We start from the raw sequence: 20,661 nt of genomic DNA, 5'->3' as shown, positions 1-20,661 counted from the left end.
TTTCTTTTTTTACTTTCGTACACAAAATTTATCTACAAACATAGTCTACAGTAATACAGTAATAATCTTTTCTTTTTGCCTTGGTACCTTTTGGAATATAAAAGAAAACTTGCAAAAGTTGTGTAGAGCAAATAGTGTCTATCGACGCTTCAGAAAGAAATGCGGCAAAGATACGGCGCTTCAACTACCCAATCACAATTTTATAAAAAGAAAAACCATATTAAATTATATTATTTCCAAATTTTCAATCATTATTGCTCCAATAATTCATCTCTAATAATAATAATCAGAGTGCTAATTTAAGCCTTGCACGTCAATAACACCCAAACCAAGAAGAAAAGCAAAAATATATTTTAAAAAATCATGTGGTCGGTTTACTTCAACCTATGAATAATTCAGTAGTATATATAGATGATATTATATTACTATGTTTTCATAAAAATACTATTATATTATTTTCTTCATAGACATGAACTAAATTATTGACACTATAAATATAGTCAACATTACACCAGATACATATGTATCAAGAAAAATAGTTCCCTACAATAATTTCTATCAGAAAAAATCTTGTGTGAATTGAATTCCAAGCCAGAGTTCTTTCTCTTTTAATTTTGATCTTTTTGGCACACGCTAGAAATGGTGGAGTTCAAGAACATCATGAAGAGAATGTGGATGTTTAATCTCTGATCTTTCCTTTCTTCAACCCCTTCAAGTTTTTCTCCTTTTGCGTAATGGAAGGTATGTTCTTCACCAGCACCATCATCATCATCATAATCAACAAACAAAGCAACATAGCAGGTTCTTCAGAAAGGTTCCATCTCCACAAACTCTCTTTTTGGTTTGCACCAACGACTCGTCCACCTGGTTTCCTCAAGTGACAACAACTAAACTAGTCTTCTCTACAAAGATTCAAGTCAATGGTTTACTCCTTTTATAACTCCAATCATTCTTCTTCCCCCGGCTTCGATGTTTCGAGGTTGATTAGTCCTTCTTTGCATGACTATGGAGCTTCCTATGGTGGTTTGGAACCATCACATGCATTGATTTTGGAGAGTGAAAAGATAGAGCAAGTGAATAATGGATCAGAAGATGCAAGGGTTGGAAAGAATTATGAGAACTCTGATGCAAAAGCCTTAGCTGCTTTGAAGAATCACAGTGAAGCTGAGAGGAGGAGGAGGGAGAGAATCAATGGTCATCTTGCAACTCTACGAGGTCTTGTTTCCTCCACTGACAAGGTATGTTTCTATTCTTTTCCTTCTAATGCAAGTTATTACTTTTGTTTCGAAATAATTCTGATACAGTTAACTTCATTTGAAATTGATAGTTTAGAGTCCTTAGATGATAATTTAGTCAAATTTATCAAATTATTTAATAATTCTTAACTATCAACATCACATGAAATTAACTGCAGCTGAGTTTTTACAATTAGTTTGAACAAAGTGATATATTGAGAGATCATTGTTCGATCAAAATGACAATTATTTTTGAAACAAAAGTTATTTTGTTATTTATGTTTTCGTGGTTTGTAACAGCGTTGAATTCTTTTTGGCCTCTTGAATTTTATGATTTTGCTTATGTTGTATAATTGGGTTTAATTAGCATGTTCATCAAGAGTATGACAAACATGGATATGCTAAATTCACAATTCTAATTCTTTCGTGCATAAGAACCAAGCTGATGTTTCAATAAAGTGCATATTCTGTTATCGGTGTTAAGAAATGGGAAGAGTGGATTTAATAGTCTTCAGTTTCCGGGGAAACCAGTATGCATAACTTTGAAGGAAGATAAACCAACATTGTGAATATAAATTTTTCTTTTAGAAAAACTTGTTTATATTTTTAATTAGCATCCAATGTATACATATAACTATATAAGTAGGGAAATTTATGTAAGTGAATTCCCCACTTATGTATAAATGAATAACCATGAGTCTATTTTGACACATAGAAGTATCTAATATGTCGAATTTAGGGCAAATTGTCAAATTTGTCTTTGAAAATTTATTTGTTTTCCAAATTGGTTTTCGAAGGTTTTTTTAATCCAATTCGTTTTTCAAAAATTTTAAATTAATCGCGTTAGTCTTTCTATTATTTTCTTTGTTCATAACACTAAAATTTTTTAATATGAAATTAGATCAAATCAAAACCTAATTAAGAAGAGAACTTGAGGCATTAAAATCTCTTAATTTGGGATTTATTTGATCTAATTTTATAAATTTATCATGCTAATCGTCAATTAGGACTATTATGTATGATTGTGGTGTCACTTAACGTGTCACATCAACAAATTTTGACACTGTTAGCAACGAAAGTGACAGAATAACTAAAATGACTAACGTAAAATATTTGAAGAATGAATGTTATTAAAAGTATCTTTCAAGAACTAATTTAAAGAATAAATGATGTTTCGAGAACTAATTAAACCATTTACTGGTTTAATGTAACATGATTGTTTTTTACTTTTTTTTTTGCAGTTATGTCTTAATGCTTATGGCTATGTGTGTATGTTGCCCTTTCATGGTGTATGATAAGTTGATAACAGCCACAACATTTTGATAATTGAACCTAATTATTATTAAAATAAGGGGTTTAATTTTGATTGCATCATTGTTTGTCCTTGTTTGGTCAGCTGGGTATGGGAGTTGCTAGAAGTCAACTATTAAGCTGTATAACTTTATCATAGGGTGGCTTTGTTTATTAATATGTGACACAACGTCACAAAATATTTCATAATCATCTAAGTTCTAGTTTTTGGCTTCATCTTCCATGATCGACACTGAAAATAAAAATAGTTCATTTACTATTTATATTCAGTATGTTAGATGAATGTACATACACCACTTGTTTCTTTCTTGTGCCCCACTGCACTAGCTGAATATTACTATCCACTTATATATTATTTATTTAACTCTGAATGGTACCCAAATAGCTGCTTCCATTATTCATTTATTTGACCAAGTTGCATTCTAAGAAGAAGTCAAGAATATGAAATCAAGTTAGCAGCCAATGATTTTGCTTTTTAGTTTTTTTATTGATTAAATCATATGAAATCAAGTACAAGACATAAAGAACTATAGAATGTCAATCTTGATTATATATTTTAATTTCATGGTCGTATCTAAGAGAAAATTAGAAATGTATTAACTATTAAGTAGAACTGGATCAATTAAGACATTGCTATCAAGTGTTGTTGTAGATGTGTCAGACTAGTGTTGAGTAGTTAAAAGCATAAACATATATATATTGGTTGGTGACAACAAAAGTGATGCAATGCAATTTCTTATTTATATTATCCTCCCTAGGGTGGGCATGGTTTGGATTTTCAATTGATAAAAGATTTGTTAGAGAGAGGGATAAAAAAAAGACTTGAGTATTTATTTATTTGATTTGGGTTTCAATTGTTAATCTTAGATGGACAAAGCAACAATATTATCAAAAGTGGTTAGCCAAGTGAAGGAATTGCAGAGGAATGCAATGGAAGCAAGTAAAGGTCTTCTAATCCCAACAGATTTTGATGAAGTTGAAGTTGAACCATATGAAGATCATAGATCCATGTCATACAAGGCATCCATCTGCTGTGATTACCGGCCGGAGATTCTCTTCGACCTGCGACACACACTTGATGCCCTTGAACTGCAACTGGTGAGGGCAGAGATATCAACCTTAGAAGGAAGAATGAAAAATGTGTTTGTGTATAGATGTTGCAAAGGGAAAGGTGACAATAATAACACCGAGGCATGTCAAGCTCTTGCAAGAAATGTTCAAAAGGCACTGAGTCTTGTAATAGATAAGGCTTCTAATGCACTTGAGTACTCACTCAGAGCTTCACTTCCATGTAAGAGAAGAAGAATCTGCTTGCTTGAGAATTGAATCATTCAGTTCATTTCACCATCCAACCATGAATCTTTTCGTGTTGATTAGCATGCTGTATTATATCATATTAATTTCTTTTTTGGGTAAACTTGTAATGTTACTGAGCTTACTCCAAACACGGCCTCTGTTGATGCTTGCATGTTATTTGGATTTAATGTGCAGCTACGTATAAATAAGTGTTTGGTCTTTGGTGTTTAATTATAGCTGTTTGGTGTGTAATGGAATTTTTAATTTAGAAATAAATTGAAGCCTTGCATAGTTGTATACTAATAAAAACGAGACTTAACTTTATTTCATAAAAACTTGTATTTTCATCAAATAACGATAAAAACTAAATTATCTATTTTTTTAATCAAAATTTGATATGAAAATTAGTTGTCTAACGAAATTTCTTCCTCTTCATCATCACCTCCAATACAGCTAATCCTCTCATCAAAAGCAAGGTTGAATAGCTTGAAATAGTAGAGAAGGAGCCCGTGCATGAAGAAGCTTCACTTTGGTATGTGAATCTAGACCGATTTTACAGTTTTGAAGCTGACTTTCAATCATCAGCAACAAAACAAAACAAAAGGATAGAAGAGAATAGAATCCCACTTAACTCAGAATGCGAAAAGGAGGTTCTGCGGTCATACTCACATATGCACAATGAAATGGCATTTGTTCCATTCTATCTGATTACTGATTACGCGCCATGTAAAATCGGCACTTCTTCATTCTCAAAATCTGCCAATACCATCTTGGCATTCGGCAAGAGAAGAAGTTGATAGGATTGAATCATTTGCTGGTGGAATATGAACCCGATTTCAAGTCTCATTTATCAACTTCACTTGACCCACCCTCACTAAATTGAGATTTTGATTAATTGTATATCATTCATTTACATTGAAATAATTTGAATAATAATAAACAACTAGAATGTTGCTGCAAATATAACGTAATATTGTTTTAGCTTTTGTATGAAAAAATAAATCTTACCACTTCGAATCATCTAACCAACATTATGTTTTCTGACCATTTCTAATTGAAACGAAATGGAGAAAAAAAAAAGTATAAAACAAAACTACTGTCAAAATAAATCATGAGACAAGCGCAACCGCAACGCATTCCAAACCCATTAATCTCATACTTCTCTTTTCACTATCACAAAATTATTATATTACAAAGCAATTGTCCCCCTTTTGTGAATGATAGTACAAAAGATAGCTTGACCCCTTTCACCCAACATCACTAGAATGTCCCAAGTCCTACGCTCAAATTACTACTACATGTGACTTTCTGTTGGACAAGCTACGTCAATTCAGAACCAAACAAGAAAACCACCTCAAAAATCATTAGATAGTAGCACATGAATAATCAAAAGGTTTGATTCCAAAGTCAACAAAATAATGTAGAAACGTTCAGTAAAAGCAAACAAACAAGAACTTCGTCCAAGTAACTTGCAACCAACAAGAACAATTAGACGGCCAAAAAAGATGATTCCCAAAAACAAGCAAATAAATAAAAGCATTCAACCATAGCGAAACAAGTTGCTTATTCACATAAGACTAAGTATCCCAGAGCCAACCAAAGACATGATACTAAAAATATTCACGGGTAGCAGAGCAAAAGATGAGGCAAAAATACAACAGCGTTTGGGAGACCATAAAAAATCAGCCAAAACAGCCCCAAGTTGTAACAATTAATAAATGCTAAATAAGACAAATTTGGATTGTGTTTTTCATCTCCCTAGCATTACCGCAATATTATGTTTTACATTTGATGTCATTCAAAACATACATAAAAAAAAGGTGTGTTGGGATAAGAGGTTTGAGGGTCAGAGCAAGAGAATCTAATGGATTGATAACATCGTAATGAAGTGGATTTTTTTGGGGGGGTCTTTAAATGGAGTGTAATGGTTAGTCAAATAATTTCCTTCCTATCCTGTTTTTGTTAACACCTACCTTTTCTGTTCCTTCCAAATTTGTAGATTTTGATGGAAACCTTATTTTATCCAACAATGGGGTAATGAACCCACCCACTTGGACTCCATTTCACTCCTTTTGAATCTAATTCGACGCCACCCTCTTACCTCTCACCTATCCAAAAGGTATGCATGGAAGAGGGAGGGATATGTATTTAGGCTATGTTCCAAAGGAATGAAAGGATCAACAACAAATAATCTGTCATATATATATATATATAGTCCGTTTTGAAGTGTTCTTTGGGTGGTGGAATAACAAAAGAAAATGAAGAGGTCCCTGACTTAATCAAAGCTCTCAATTTTTTGTCCACCCAATATGGGGGGTTAAAAAGGAATATGAAATAGCTTCTGAAAAAATCCCTTCCCTTCCTTCAGTAAACAATCAAACAAGAAGGTTACAAATATCTCTCATTACCATTCCTTATCTTTCAGTCCTATTTCATCATTACTCACGTTACTTCCATTGTTTCTAAATCTTCTAAAGATATGTTTAAATTTTCCTACAAACAAATTTGCAGGGTGTTACAAAGAAAAACATAGAGATAACGAGTCACCATCAAAAACAAATACTTTTCAAAGGAACAGAAGCTAACTGAGCAGAAAAAAGAGAAAGCACTTCAAATGAACTGTCTCACCACAGCAACCACGCAGAGTATTATGCACATAGGAACATAGAATGAAATAAGATACTTCAAAGGAACATAGAATGAAATAAGATACTTCAAATTGTAAGGTAAACACCTTGTCATTTACTAAAAACTAAGGAAAATTTGAATAAATAGTTCTACAGAAAAACCACATAAGTACTACATTCAAATTCTACGCCAGATCACGTAAGCTTTCACTAACATTAATCACATATGGAACCATAACACATAGAAGCAGATGTAGTGAAGCAGCAACAAATTTACAGCAGTCCATGTAACCAAAACCAAGTATTAGTGTCTGCATGCACGAAATCAGCACAACCATTTAAAGCATTAGCGCCCAAGAAGCCATCACAAACCTGAATGAAACACCTATTCAAAACTCAAATCAATGATTAACATGTTTGGAAAATTTTAACTTAAGTCATTTTCATAACTGAAACGTAAAACAGAACCAACAGATAAACAAACTTGATTCAACATCAATTATGACAGGATATTACACCCAAAGAAATGCAAATTGGTAACATGGCAAAAGCCACTCAAAGATTGAATAATACATACATATTTAAAAAATGTGAAAAAATGCAAAACAGCAAGGAGGGAATTGTCATTCCGATTACAAACTCAAAACATAGATTCTTTGTTTAGAGGGGAAAAAAAGGGTCAGACAGCAAGAAAATGAAGATTGCAGCAAAACTCGCAAACGAATGATTAGCAAATAACCGAGACCCAAGACTTTTTCAGAAGAGCACTGAATCAAAATAAAGACATAAATCACATTTTTGAACCACTACAACTACACGCACAGAGAACCAACCAGCCAAGAAAAGTAAGCAGAAGCAATACACACCACCTACAACTATAAATTAAAACCAAACACCACAATTTACCTCACTCAGTAATAGGGCGGCACGCCTTGGTACATTCCTCCAGGAGGGGCAGGTCTTGGCATCGGAACAGGCTGCGGCTGCTGTGACGGAATTGCAGACGAGGGTAAACCACCATAATGGGAGCCATCCATAAACCCACCAGAGGGTACTCCACCGGACGTAGGAGGCAACCTCGCGCCATACTCGCCGGAAACCGGTCCGCCATACTGCGAATTCCCATAACCGCCCCCACCAACCGTAGCCCCATACCCACCAACACCAGCAGCAGCAGCTGGAACATGGTTCCCATACGACGGCACCGAAGGCTGCATCCCATATCCGTTGCCATGCCCACCACCGCCAGCATATCCACCGTACTGAGAAATCAGCATAGGAGCATTGTAAGAAGGTTGCTGTTGCTGTTGCTGTTGCTGCTGAGCATGCATACCATCCCCTGCAAAACCAGAAGCAGGATTCTGCGGCTTCGCTTTCTTGTTATCCACAGCCAACTTGCAGAACACTTGGTGGCCATCAATTGTCTTCGTTGGCTCTGCCAAACAAGCCCTAGCACCTTCTTCAGTCTTGTACACGAAGAACGCAAACCCTCTTGATTTACCGCTACTCTTATCAAACCCTAAAGGACCTTCTTCTACCTCACCGTATGCAAGAAAGTGGCTCAAGAGCCTCTCCGATGGGATTTCGAATGGGACGTTACCTACAAACACCTTCCGTGCGGCTACGTCGGTAGCTGAGGCGGCGCCGGGTCCGCCGGAGGCGGCAAGCTGCGTGACGGTCATGCGGCCGTCGATTTTCTTGCTGGGATCCTTGAGGGCGAGGACAGCGCCGTCGACGTGGGAGAAGGTGACGAAGCCGTAGCCCTTGGATTTTCCGGTGTTCTTGTCGAAGATGACGATGGCTTCGTCTAGGTCGCCGTAGGCGGAGAAGATGGCGCGGATAGTGTCCGTGGTGGTGTCGGCGGCGAGGCCGCGGACGAATAGCTTTCGGAGTGTGGAGTCGCGGTCGGCGACGGAGCGGACAGAGTCGAGGACATCGGGGTGGCGGAGGGACGCTGACTGGAGGAGGTCGATGAGCTGCTCCTGCGTGAAGGGTTGCAGGATCTTGCGGATGTCGTCTGCGGAGAGGGAGGTGGAAGGGGGAGGTTGTTGTGAAGGCGAGGAATCAGCGTCCCCGTTCTGTTCCGTTTTACGCTTCTTGGAGAGATCCATGGCGAGAGTATTTGGGAACTAGGGATTTCAGATATTGGAAGTGTAACCTGCGAAGCGAGGCTGGTAGAAAGACAGAGAAGCACGAGAGGCAGGATAGCGAGATAGATAGAAACCCTGCAAAAGGGTTACGCACTTAGCTTCTCTTTTATTTCATCGGTTACACTATTTATTTAGAGTTTTTAAAAAGAAAAGAAATAACTGGTTATTTTTGTGGTGTGGCAAGTTACAAATCTAAAGCAAATTTATTTATTTATTTAATATGCAACTCATCTTTATTGGATTCTACTCTTCCCTTGTTTTTTAGTATTTTTCATGTATAATAATAATAATAATAAGTATATTTTTTTTATCCTCAAAATAATAAGGGTATTTTTTTATTTGGAATTAAAAAAGTTTGGTTTACAAATTTTTATTTCTAAAATACCTTTTATTATTTGGGTGAGTTTTTAAAAAAAAAATTTTTTTCGAATTATTTTTTTTAAAAGATTTTATGAGAAAGTGAAAGTAATTTATGTTTGGATATCTCATGTAAAACGATTTTTTTATTTATCAATTATGATAAAAAATATTTTTTTAAAGAAAAAAATCTTTTAAAAAAAGATATAAATTACAGCTCCTCAAAAAAGATATTATTTTTTTATTTTTTCTAGTGCTTTTACTTTTATTTTTATTACTAAAAATTTGCCAAACACGTTAAAAAATAAAAAAATATATCTTTTTCAACGAAAAAATTTTTTTTTTATCAAGATAATGCGCCCAAACAAGCACATAATATCAAATCTAATATCTCTTAGTGTTTATTTGAGTGTCATTATCTTAATAAAAAAGATATTTTTTCAATGAAAAAAATCCTTTTTTTTCTAATTTGTTTGGCAAATTTCTAGTAATAAAAGTAAAAGCATTAGAAAAATCAAAAGAATACTTTTTTTTGAAAAGTTATAATTTATATCTTTTTTTAAAAGATCTTTTTTTCTTAAAAAAAATATTTTTTGCATAATAAATAAATAAATAAAATATTTTTATATTATTATATCTAAACATAATTGATAAATAAAAAGATCTTTCTGCATTAGATATCTAAACATAAAATTACTTTTACTTTTTCATAAGATCTTTTAAAAAAAATAACTCAAAAAATTTTTTTTTTCTTAAAAGCACCCAAACAAACCCTCGGAAAAAATATAAAATACTTATCATCGTAATTCAAATTTTTTATATGGAGCCGGTGAAGGAGTTTTGCAGCGTTATGGGAGTTTGGGGTGTTTCACCGAGATGTGACGGCGTTGTCGAAGAAATCGGTGGCACCAATGAGGGGACGGAAATCAGTGGGTCCGATTTCAGGGCGTAGAAGGTGCACAAATCGGTGGTACCAATTGGTGACCCCTTGCCACGCGTCGCGCATGCACCTGGTTTCTGGGTGGCCCGTGACTCTATCCGTGTTTCACTCCTCAAAACCCGTTTTTCACTATCTCTTTCACCCTCCCAACACTATTTCTTTCGCTCTCACACAAACTATCCCTTTCTGCTTACTCTCAACCCCACCATTTCACCATTGTTGGACCACAACGATCTTGGTGAAAAATTTGAATAAAAATGCTAAGAAGACAAAAAATTAAGGAAGTAAATTAACCAGAGCTTCATATTGTTAATTATCTTGGACATCCAAATTATGTAAGTTTTTATTTTTTAATAATCTGATTTAATGATAATAATAGTGATAATTTTAGATTTTATTAGCAATATATATTATAATGGCACTAAGTAGAGATTAAGCATGTATGTATGTATGATTTTATTATTAGGTGGTTAGAAATAGAAATTAAAATAGGAATAAACCTTGTATGTATGTATGTATGAATGATATGGTTAGTTAGTAAATTGTATCAGTGAAGGTGAACTGGATTTTTTTTTATGCATATTAATTAAAATAAAATGAAAAAATGAATGACACATGTAAAAAATTAATGAATGAAAGAGAAAAAAAATGAAATCTATACATATTAGATTGGAATAGGTGGATATTGATATATTGTTGTTGTTATTATCAGTATTAGTAATTGAGTTTAATTAATTATTATGATTAATAATAAAAATTGAATTAATTATTTTATTTATGATCATTAACAATTGAATTTTAATTCAGTAAAATTTAGATAATAAATTAGTAATAACTAAACTTAGATTTTATGCTGTATTAAATAATAATAATAATAATAATAATAATAATAATAATAATAATAATAATAATAATAATAATAATAAGGGTAAAGTTTATTTTTTGTCCCTGAAGTTTGGCAAAAGTTTCAAAAATACCCTTAAGTTTTATTTTGTTTCAATTTTGTTCCAAAAGTTTTCGATTTGCATCAAATATACCCCCGACAGCTAAATTTTCAAAAAATTTAAGACCAATCTAACAATAATGCATGAAAATGATGCTTAATTTGCTTGTGTTGAGGGTTGTTCTTATGAAATTGTTGTTGAATTGGTCTTAAATTTTTTGAAAAATTAGCCGCTAAGGATATATTTGATGCAAATCGAAAACTTTTGGGACAAAATTAAAACAAAATAAAACTTAGGGATATTTTTGAAATTTTTGTCAAACTTCAGGGACAAAAAGTATACTTTACCCTAATAATAATATGTATGCTGTTTGAATAATAATAATAAAAAATTAGTATGCTGTTTTATATGAATAATAATAACAATAATAATAATAATAATAATAATAATAATAATATGTATGCTGTTTGAATAATAATAATAATAATAATAATAAATATAAATTAGTATGCTGTTTTATATGAATAATAATAATAATAAAATTAGTATGTATGCTGTTTGAATAATAATAATAATAATAATAATAATAATAATAATAATAATAAAAAATTAGTATGCTGTTTTATATGAAGAATAATAATAATAATAACAATAATAATAATAATAATAATAATAGAGACTGATTTATTGTGTAAGGTTAATTAATTTCTGTTATAAGGTAATGAATATGATTAAAGGATTTTTGTATAACAGATTTAATGTGTATGTTTGAAATACAATTATGCTGGGAATTAGTTATAATGGACATGTTAAGGATAATTGTGTTTTTGAATAATATAGTTATATTATACTTGTTCTTATAACGGAAATGTGATATTGTAGGCTTCAAGGATGTTGATGTGCAATCATTTACACCCGCCGGATCCATACAACTAAATTGTTGAGTCACAGTTACGCGAGACTGAATTTTATTATGTATCCCAAATTGGAGTTATTAAAGGTCAGTCAGCAATGATTAATGCTCTGATTGAGAGATAGTGGCGCGAGACTCACACTTTTCATTTTTCGGTTGGTGAGTGTGCCGTGACCTTGGAGGATGTGGCGGTAATTCTCGGTCCGCCGACAAATGATCTTCCGGTTACAGGTCCGACCATGAGTAGCTTTGAGGCATTGGAAGCCGAATGCTTGCACCAATTTGGAATTGCACCGAGGAAGACGGATTGTAGAGGGAGCTTTATAAAATTAAAGTGGTTTAGGGGTTTGAAAGATCGTATAGTGTTGAATGATGATGTGCACATGCAGATGTATGTAAAGTGTCACATAATGTTGTTATTTGGGACAATTCTGTTTGTAGATAAGTCGGGTGCAGCGGTGCACTGGAAATTTTTACCTTTGCTCCGGAACTTCGGTGGGATCATACAGTTTAGTTGGGGTTCGGCATGCTTGGCACACTTGTATAGATCATTGTGTAGGACAACTCGTGTCGACTGCAAGGAGATGGACGGTCCACTGACACTGTTGGTCACTTGGGCTTGGATCCGGCTACCATTTCTAGCGCCGATTCCCAGCAATCCCCGAGTGTTTCCAATTGCAAACAGGTAATTTTGATTAAAGTATGCATTGAAAGAATTGATAGAAATTGTATTTTGTTTAGGGTAAGATAAGTTAACTAATGGATTGTCCGTCGGCAGGTGGCATAACTGGGACCGTCAAAACTATGCCTACCAATATAAAACGCTTGCGCACTACAGGAGGTTGTTGGATGATCTACAAGAAGGACAGGTATTTTGTAAAATACAAGTACCTTATGTAACTTGTTAAGTGAATTAATTGTTGTGTAATCATCTGACTGGTAATAGAGTAGTTCATGATGAGAATGATAACTACCTAGTAGACTATCCAGAGGATGCGGATGAGGATGAGGATGAGAATGAGGATGACGATGCTGCTGACGAGGATCCAGCGCCTAGTGCAGGTAAAATAAACTGCTAGTAATGATTTAGGGCTTGATTATGAATTTTTATTAGTAGCTTCATGGTGAACTTGTATTTGTATTTGTATTTGTATTTGTATTACACAATGAACTTGTATTTGTATTTGTTGTGTTTTTATAGGTACGGCCACAAGTGAAAAAGATAAAGGTTACAACCTTAGAGCTGATCCTCCACGTTGGAGTGCAAATCGGTATACACTATCCGCTTTTAACAGGATTGCAAAGAAGTGCAAAAAGTTATACAAAGATATGAAGTGGGCACCGAAAAAGTGAAGTTGTAACTATTTAATTATTGAGAATGTTAATTAGGTTCTTACTACTATTTAAGAAATAATTTGTACTATTTACTTATTGAGTATCTTAACTAGGTAGTTATTGTTGACTATGTTAATTTGGTTATTAGTATTTACTTATTGAGTATGTTAACTAGGATGTTATTGTTGACTATGTTAATTTGGTTATTAGTATTTACTTATTGAGTATGTTAACTAGGTTGTTATTACTTTTTGCCTATCGAATATGTTAATTACGTTGTTATGACTATTTTTCTATCGAGTATGTTAATCAGGTTTGAAATGAATACAAGCACCAGTTGGTCAATTCAAATGTCAACGTTGTACATAAATGTAAATTCAAACGAAATGTAAAAAAAGGTAACTACTACTCTTCGGCTGGACCTGCACTCGGTCCACCATTTTGACGACATCTAGTGCGACTATGGCCCTCGGTATCACATTACTTGCATCGCCTCGGGCAACGCAACATACGAGTATCCATCTCATTCAAGAAGCGGGTCATCTTCGGCCGACCTTTGGCTACCCGTCTGAGAAACGGATTTCCAACGAATCTAGGTCCATGATAAGCAGGCCACGTTGCCGGATTTTCCAGTGGTCTAAACCTAGCCCTGTATACTCTTCGAACTTGGTCCATCTTGTAAACGTCATTAACGTACACTTGCCAATCCAACCTCTGATTTGCACAACACGCAAACACGTGTCGACACGGAATTCGGTCAACCTGGAATTCACCACAGTCGCACCGATGGTGGCATAGGTCAACTGCATACTCAACCCCACTAGGCATCTCGCGTACTTCGAAGACTTCATTTTCTCTATCAAAACAGCTAACCTGTATGTTACCTGATGCGCGTTGATTTGCATGCAGCTTGGTTGTCACCATCTCAGAGAACACAAGTCCAGCATTGATTCGGGCTTCAGCCTCGGCTCTTTTCCTAGTGAACAACTCATTCAGTCTGTAAAATGTAGCCTTAACAAGTGCAGTGACTGGGAGATTGCATGGACCCTTTAAGACGGAGTTGATACATTCCACAAGATTGGTGGTCATATGACCCCATCGGTAACCACCATCAAATGCCAAAGTATACTGCTCACGAGGGATCCGATCAAGCCAGTTGGTGTAAGCCTCACCCCGTTCCTTTAATCGTTCATAGCGTATCTGGTACTCCCTGGTCGTCCTCGAGTATCCTATGAAAAACATTCAGTCAACTATGAACACCATTCTATTTGATCGTACTTACAATAAATTCAAAGTTCATTCTATTCAAACTTACCAATGTTGACGATAAGCTTCTGCAAGTAAGGTGCCTTGAACTTCCTCAAGAAGTTGGACTCAATATGCCGGATACAAAACATATGGAAAGCTCTAGGAGGAGACCATGCCCCCATTACTTCATTCAATAGCTGACCTAATCGAATCGTGTCGATCAGAGATAAGTCCCACACCATCACGTGTCACCACATGTTGACGCAGGTTGCTCAGAAAAAAGTACCATGCATCAGAAGTCTCTCCCTCCACTATGGCAAATGCAATAGGCATGATGTTGTTATTACCATCTTGTGAGACTGCAACCAATAAACAACCCTTGTATTTTCCATACAAATGAGTCCCGTCCACCTGCACCACTGGCTTGCAGTGTCTGAAGGCCCTTATTACAGGGGTAATAACTCCAGAAGACTCTATGTAGAACACGTATATCAGGAACCAAATCATCCCCCTGGTAAGCAGGCATTGTTTCAAAGTGAACCACTGCTGATGGCTCTTTGTGGCACATGGCCTCAAACCATATGGGCAAAACTTCATACGATGCTTTCCAACTTCCGAAAATTGATTCGACCGCCTGCTGTTTTGCTAACCAAGCCTTGCGATAACTGATGGTGTAGTTAAACTTTGACAGGACATCATCAATTACTGATTTCACCTTTATAGACGGGTCAACCTCTACCAACGGCTTTATTGCTTCTGCAATTGTCTTGGAATCCAGCTTCGAATGGTCTTGAGAAATAGTAGACCTGGTACAAGTGTGACTTCCATTGTACCTCCTTATCTCCCAACAGTACTTCTTCTGCATTTTGGTTACCCTGATCAACCAGTCACAACCATTCTCATATTCTGTACATTTGGCATAGAATGTCGTCGGTTCCGACTCATATACCCGATAGTCCACACCTCTCCGGATGGTATAATCTTTCATTGCCTTGATTATTGCCTCCCTTGAACTGAATTCCATCCCCACTGTGAACTCACCATCCGCCACAACAGGAGGCGCTGCATACATCAAAAGTAATAAATGCTTCATTATGTACTCAGTAAGAATTCTTTTATTACAACTCAATTAATAAACACACTTTACTATGTAAGATCGTTATAGTCTTATTTTTCGCTATTCCATCTACGTAAAGAACAACTAAATATCATTCACAACAAAGAACTATTAATTAATAAAAAAATCAAACGCTATGGTCACAAATGCCTAGTCACATATCACATACATTACTCATCCGACTTATTGATCTCCTACTTCAGAGTTTCACATAGCTACCTAGGTTTACGCACCTGCATTCATATATTGCGGAAACTCCGGTGCGTGCATAGCCTCCAAATCCAACGACCGCATGAAAGAAGGCTCCTGAAACGAATGCGAGTTTGCTAGTGCATTTGCAACTTCTGCCACATCTGCGTTCATGGCGCCGCCAGCTTCATCTTCGTCTTCACCTGGACCGACGATCTCATAGTTACTTTCAAATTCATCTTCGCTTTCACTATTATAATCTTTCAATTCAATGTTACGGTTCGCTTCAGATTTCTCAAACTCAATATATAACTCGATGCACGACATTTGGTGGTGATTTTCCATGTACATTGAAAACATTTCATGCATACTCGCTTCGTCCGTCACGTACTTGGTCTGAAATTGAACAAACCCACCAAACACAGGTAAAGGATACCTGTACAAAATACACGATACTCTCCTACATCTTTGAGAATCTATCTTCTCACAAATCACACCTTTCAACTTCTCAAATGACAATGTGAACGGAATAACAACATCTAATGAATTTTCACACACAAATTGAACTCCCTCATATGTTTGCAATAAGATCTGTCCGTAATAATAAATCTTCAATACAACTCTATCATCCATAACACTACACGTACTTGACTATTCTCAACCTCACGGAAATTTCTTTTACAAACATGAAGGAGAAGAATCAGAGAAGAGAAGAGAAGAGGATGAACATTAGCTGAGACCGGCGAAGAAGAAATGGGGCTTCTGTGAACTCACCATCCGCTTTTTGTATGCACTAACGGACAAATCGGACGGACCGACCACTGCACCCCCAAATCGGTGGGTCCGATTGGTGCATCCCGGATTAAAATAAAATTTTCTGCCTCCAGTAATCGGTCCCACTGATTACTGCACTCTTCAGCTAACGTCTTTTTCCACCCAGAAATCGGTGGCACCGATTTTATGCCCCTCAACCTCTTCCTCACACAAATCGGTAAATCACCCATAATAATCATATCCCAGCATAACTCACACCTCCAAATCATATAAAAAAAATCAGCCTCGTAATTCATGTCATATTTATTATAATTTTAGATATTAAAAAAATAAAAAGATAGAGTAATATACACAAAATATTATTAGCCATTCAGTCAACGCAAGAGTTTCCGAAGCCTATTAGTGAACTCCGTAATGTCTCTTACTTTAGGATTAAGCTTTGAAAATCCCTCTGGCTTGGCCATAAGTCCAGAAATCCATAACCCTTCATGTGTTCTTAGTACTTAGTAGGCCCCAGCATCCCGCTTTTTCTCTTCTCATAAGCTTCCTGAAAATTAACCTCCAATTCCACACCCACCAATATGTCATGATGAATTAATCCTTCCAATGATATTCAGAGAACCTTCCTATATCTTGTTGTATAAATTCAATTCTAGCCATTGATTCAGCTCAGTTCCAAAGAAGATCATTGTTGCGGTTCTTAGACAGTCCCTTATTCCCAAGGTTGCGAGAACCGGATCGGTTAATAAACCGGTAAGACAACTGGTTCAATAGTTCGATTGGGATTCAATCGGGGTTCAACCGGTTTAATTAAATATTAAATAAAATTATTAAAAATTAATATATGTAATGCTTGATCACTATCTAGTTGTTCTATCTTCAAAAATAAAAATTTCTAATTAGTAACAACTATAATTTACAAACACAAATTTACACAAATTAAATATTGATTGTTGAACAGATTTACAGAATTTCTAATCACGTCAAGAAGCAAAGAATACATGCAGCACCAAAAGTTCAAAACAGAAAATTATCAATTACATTCGGCATTAAAAGTTCAAAAAACAAATTCAGAAGTTAGAATCCAAACAATTAGACAATTAAATCAACAATTAACAATCAACAAAATTAATAAGTACCACAAAAAATTAACAAAATTATTTCAAAAGAATTAATTCAAATTGAAAAGAAAAGTGAACCTGAACAAAATCACTAAATGAAGTCAATCAAAATAGAATGGTTCTCAACAAGCAACTAGAGAGGGCTAATTCCATAATTTCTAGCCTTGAAGATGCCCACAGAATTATGTTGTAGTTGCTGATCATTTTGTGGCTGTTTCATCTAAATTCAAAATGACAGCAATCTAGAATCCATAAAAATATATTAATCCATATAACTCATACGACATTCATTCAACATAATTAACAGAGCAGAATTGAATTTAAATTTTAAACCCCAAAATTCAACAGAGCAGTATTCAACAGAGCAGAAATAAACAAAACTCAATATAGCCAAATCCAACATAGCAGAATTGAATTTATATACCGAAATTCAAAATAAACAAAATTGAAAAACAAAACAAGAATAATTAACAAAATAAAAAAATTAATTGAAAAACAGAACAAGAACCATGAGCTCAAATCTGTCCAATTCATATAGTTTTATCACCAAATAAACAAAATTAATTGAAAGAAGGAAAAGATTGAAGTACTGACTACTGAGTACTCACCGCGGGAAGGCGACCTTCGACCCGGACGCGACGGTGACCTTCGACCCGCGACGGTGATGCTTTGCTCCGGCGTTTGTTGGAGGTGACGGTGGTGTTTGTACTTTGGAGGAAGAAGGTTGAAGAGAGACTGAGAAAGTTAGGGTTGGAAGGCAGAGTATTACCGGCGGCGAGTAGGGGCGACGATGGAGGAGGCAAGCTCGGTGACGACGATGGAAGAGAGGAGCTCGACGACGACGAAGAGTGGGATGGCGAAGAGGGGCTGCGACGGTGGGTCTGCCCGTGGTGGCTATGGTGTCTCTTGTGAGAGTGTGAGAGTTGAGAGTTGAGAGTAGAGACTGAGATTAGGATTAGGGTTGTGCGTTTAGCACTTTAGCTTCTCTCTTTTCTTTTCTTTTTTTTTTTTAACCTTCAAAACGACGCTGTTTTGAAGTTTAATATCCAAACTAAAAACCGCTAAAAAACTGGACGGTTTTCTCGATTCATCAGTTAACCGTCGGTTCGATCGGTTTTCTCACCAATTTTTTGCAAGGCGATTTCTGACCTTATCCGGACCGGCTAGATGATCGGTTCCCAGTTTTTACAGTTGAACCGGCCGGTCCGGTTCGGTTTTCAAAACCATGCTTATTCCATGCATTAACAAGAATGCCATTTTTTTTTTTTCGGTCAATACAACACACCGCACAGGCACCCTACCCACACACACCTCTTATACTCTTTTTCACTTAGAGATTCGAATCTATGTGGCAATTCTAGGAGGCAAATGTGATTGCCAATTGGGCAAGCCTCAGCCACCAATGCCATTTTATAAATTCGTACTTGAAATCAAATGGGCTTTAGGAAAAAGAAAAACCGAAAAATTATATTTCAGGACACAAAAAAAAAAAGTAAGATCAGAAGCCTCTTTTCTTATATTTTTTATTTCTTTTTTTTTGGACGGGATTATATTTTTTATTTCAAGATTGATGTTTCCTTCGGTGTTTCATTCTTAGTGCTGTTTTGCCACGCATGCTACTTTGATAGGCCTTTTGCATTTCCATATAAAAACACATTATTAAAAAACAAAATTCCTTTCCAGTTGTTTAGTCCTGTTTTTTTTTTTTTTGGTCGGTGGATTGGACAATCTCCAATCCTAGGTACCCCAATAGATTGGACAACTCCCAATCTTAGGTACACAACACACCCACATACTTCTCACACATTTTGTCACATTTTTTCCTCAAATATATCCTCTAGAGTTTGAACTCTAGACCTTAGTGATGGGGAGGGGGTGAAATGCCACTGAGCTAAAGCTCTTCGGCTTTTAGTCCTGTTGTATTACCGGAAAAAACACCCCTTTTTGGGCTTTTGCCCTTTTATTGTTATGGTCTCTTGTTGAGATACAGACCAAAAACCGGCAAAAATATGGATGAATACCCATGTCGGTTTCTTGAAGGATTTTGAGACTTCCAACAAAAAAAAAAAAAATTTCTTTTTCATTTTTAATATTTAATTTTGTAGAATTGATTAGTCTCTTTGTCAATGATCTCTTTTTAAAAAAAAAATGGATCTTCTTCATTTTTTTTAACACTTGAGAGAATAAAGTGAGACCAAAAATAAATAGGAGAGAAAGCAATGAAGGGTGAGATTAAATATTGGACACCATCCAATTTGTTTTCCACTGGAGATAATCTACTCCCCTCTTCAAAATATATTTGTGATATGTTAATCACTCATATTTCTTAGTTTTACACCATAAATTTAGCTAATGTATTTGAAAAAAGTTATTAAAAAAAAACTAAACGGTCTTGACAATTATTTTTAAAAGACAACGAAACTCCAAAAAAAAGAATTTGTCAATCTTTTGGTTCTTAATGGATTAATCAACCGTTTAACATGTCATGTAGACTTATTCTATCAATATAGAGAAAAAATATTGATAGAGAAGTTAATCAGTCTCATAAAAATAAAAATTAGGAGTCAAAAAAGATATTTCTTTTTTTGTTAAAGGTCTCATTATCTTTTGAAGTAATTGTCGACGGCCGTTAGAGTTTTTTTCTTACAAAAATAATTATATATGAGAAATTCAAGTGATATTTCAAAGATAATACCAAAAAAACCAAGTGATAATTTAAAAAATTGAGTTTTTTCGTGTTTTCTTTCAAATATAAAAAGTAAGAAAATGTAAGAGGTGAATTGTATTTCTTTTAATTTCTAAAAGGCGGATTTTTATAGAATGAATTGTACTTTTTATTATATGAGGCAATCATTTTTTTTATTTTTGAGAAAAAAATAATCCATTTCTGAAAAAATATTAAAAAAATAAATATAAATTTTATCGAGATGAATGGTAAAAAGTGAATAGAGACGAATTCTAAGCACTACTATAATAAAACACATAATTCATAATCATACCAAAATTAAAAAGTGAAAAAAATTCCTTAAGGATTTGTAAGGAAATAACAATCATATCACTTTTTTTTTCCCTTTCAAATAGTACTATTTTAGGAACTCTTAATA

General features: G+C 34.9%; 3 protein-coding genes across 6 annotated transcripts; 1 reads left to right on the top strand and 2 right to left on the bottom strand.

The window, feature by feature from the left end:
* Window positions 1-435: 435 nt before the first annotated feature.
* LOC112733590 (putative transcription factor bHLH107) lies at window positions 436-4,151 on the top strand. Its single transcript, XM_025782607.2, has 2 exons — window positions 436-1,238; window positions 3,414-4,151. The coding sequence occupies exons 1-2, from the start codon at window positions 921-923 to the stop codon at window positions 3,870-3,872; spliced, it is 777 nt and encodes a 258-aa protein (XP_025638392.1). The 5' UTR covers window positions 436-920; the 3' UTR covers window positions 3,873-4,151.
* Window positions 4,152-4,978: 827 nt separating this feature from the next.
* LOC112733589 (UBP1-associated protein 2C) lies at window positions 4,979-8,800 on the bottom strand. Of its 4 annotated transcripts, none has more exons than XM_025782605.3 (2): window positions 7,376-8,724; window positions 4,979-6,335 (listed from the first exon to the last, which is right to left on the bottom strand). In XM_025782605.3, the coding sequence occupies exon 1, from the start codon at window positions 8,578-8,580 to the stop codon at window positions 7,381-7,383; it is 1,200 nt and encodes a 399-aa protein (XP_025638390.1). In that variant the 5' UTR covers window positions 8,581-8,724; the 3' UTR covers window positions 4,979-6,335; window positions 7,376-7,380. The 4 variants fall into 4 exon arrangements, with proteins under 4 accessions (XP_025638390.1, XP_025638387.1, XP_025638388.1 ...); XM_025782602.3 differs by lacking the exon at window positions 4,979-6,335 and adding an exon at window positions 6,526-6,854 and having other exon boundaries at window positions 7,376-8,800; XM_025782603.3 differs by lacking the exon at window positions 4,979-6,335 and adding an exon at window positions 6,526-6,841 and having other exon boundaries at window positions 7,376-8,797.
* A 4,788-nt stretch (window positions 8,801-13,588) lies between these two features.
* On the bottom strand, window positions 13,589-14,538 carry LOC112735444 (uncharacterized). Its single transcript, XM_025784981.1, has 2 exons — window positions 14,424-14,538; window positions 13,589-14,337 (listed from the first exon to the last, which is right to left on the bottom strand). The coding sequence occupies exons 1-2, from the start codon at window positions 14,536-14,538 to the stop codon at window positions 13,589-13,591; spliced, it is 864 nt and encodes a 287-aa protein (XP_025640766.1).
* Between the last annotated feature and the right edge of the window lie 6,123 nt (window positions 14,539-20,661).

The sequence above is a fragment of the Arachis hypogaea genome, chromosome 13, assembly GCF_003086295.3.
Source record: "Arachis hypogaea cultivar Tifrunner chromosome 13, arahy.Tifrunner.gnm2.J5K5, whole genome shotgun sequence".
NCBI lineage: Eukaryota > Viridiplantae > Streptophyta > Magnoliopsida > Fabales > Fabaceae > Arachis > Arachis hypogaea.
The sequence above is the reverse complement of the archived record's forward strand: the minus strand, read 5'-3'. Positions and strand labels throughout refer to the sequence as shown.

Coding starts and splice junctions, on each gene's coding strand:
- LOC112733590 (XM_025782607.2), top strand. CDS start 921: ATGGTTTACTCCTTTTATAACTCCAATCATTCTTCTTCCCCCGGCTTC. Junction 1,239..3,413: donor TTGTTTCCTCCACTGACAAG/GTATGTTTCTAT, acceptor TGTTAATCTTAG/ATGGACAAAGCAACAATATT.
- LOC112733589 (XM_025782602.3), bottom strand. CDS start 8,580: ATGGATCTCTCCAAGAAGCGTAAAACGGAACAGAACGGGGACGCTGAT.
- LOC112735444 (XM_025784981.1), bottom strand. CDS start 14,538: ATGGGGGCATGGTCTCCTCCTAGAGCTTTCCATATGTTTTGTATCCGG. Junction 14,338..14,423: donor GAAGCTTATCGTCAACATTG/GTAAGTTTGAAT, acceptor TGTTTTTCATAG/GATACTCGAGGACGACCAGG.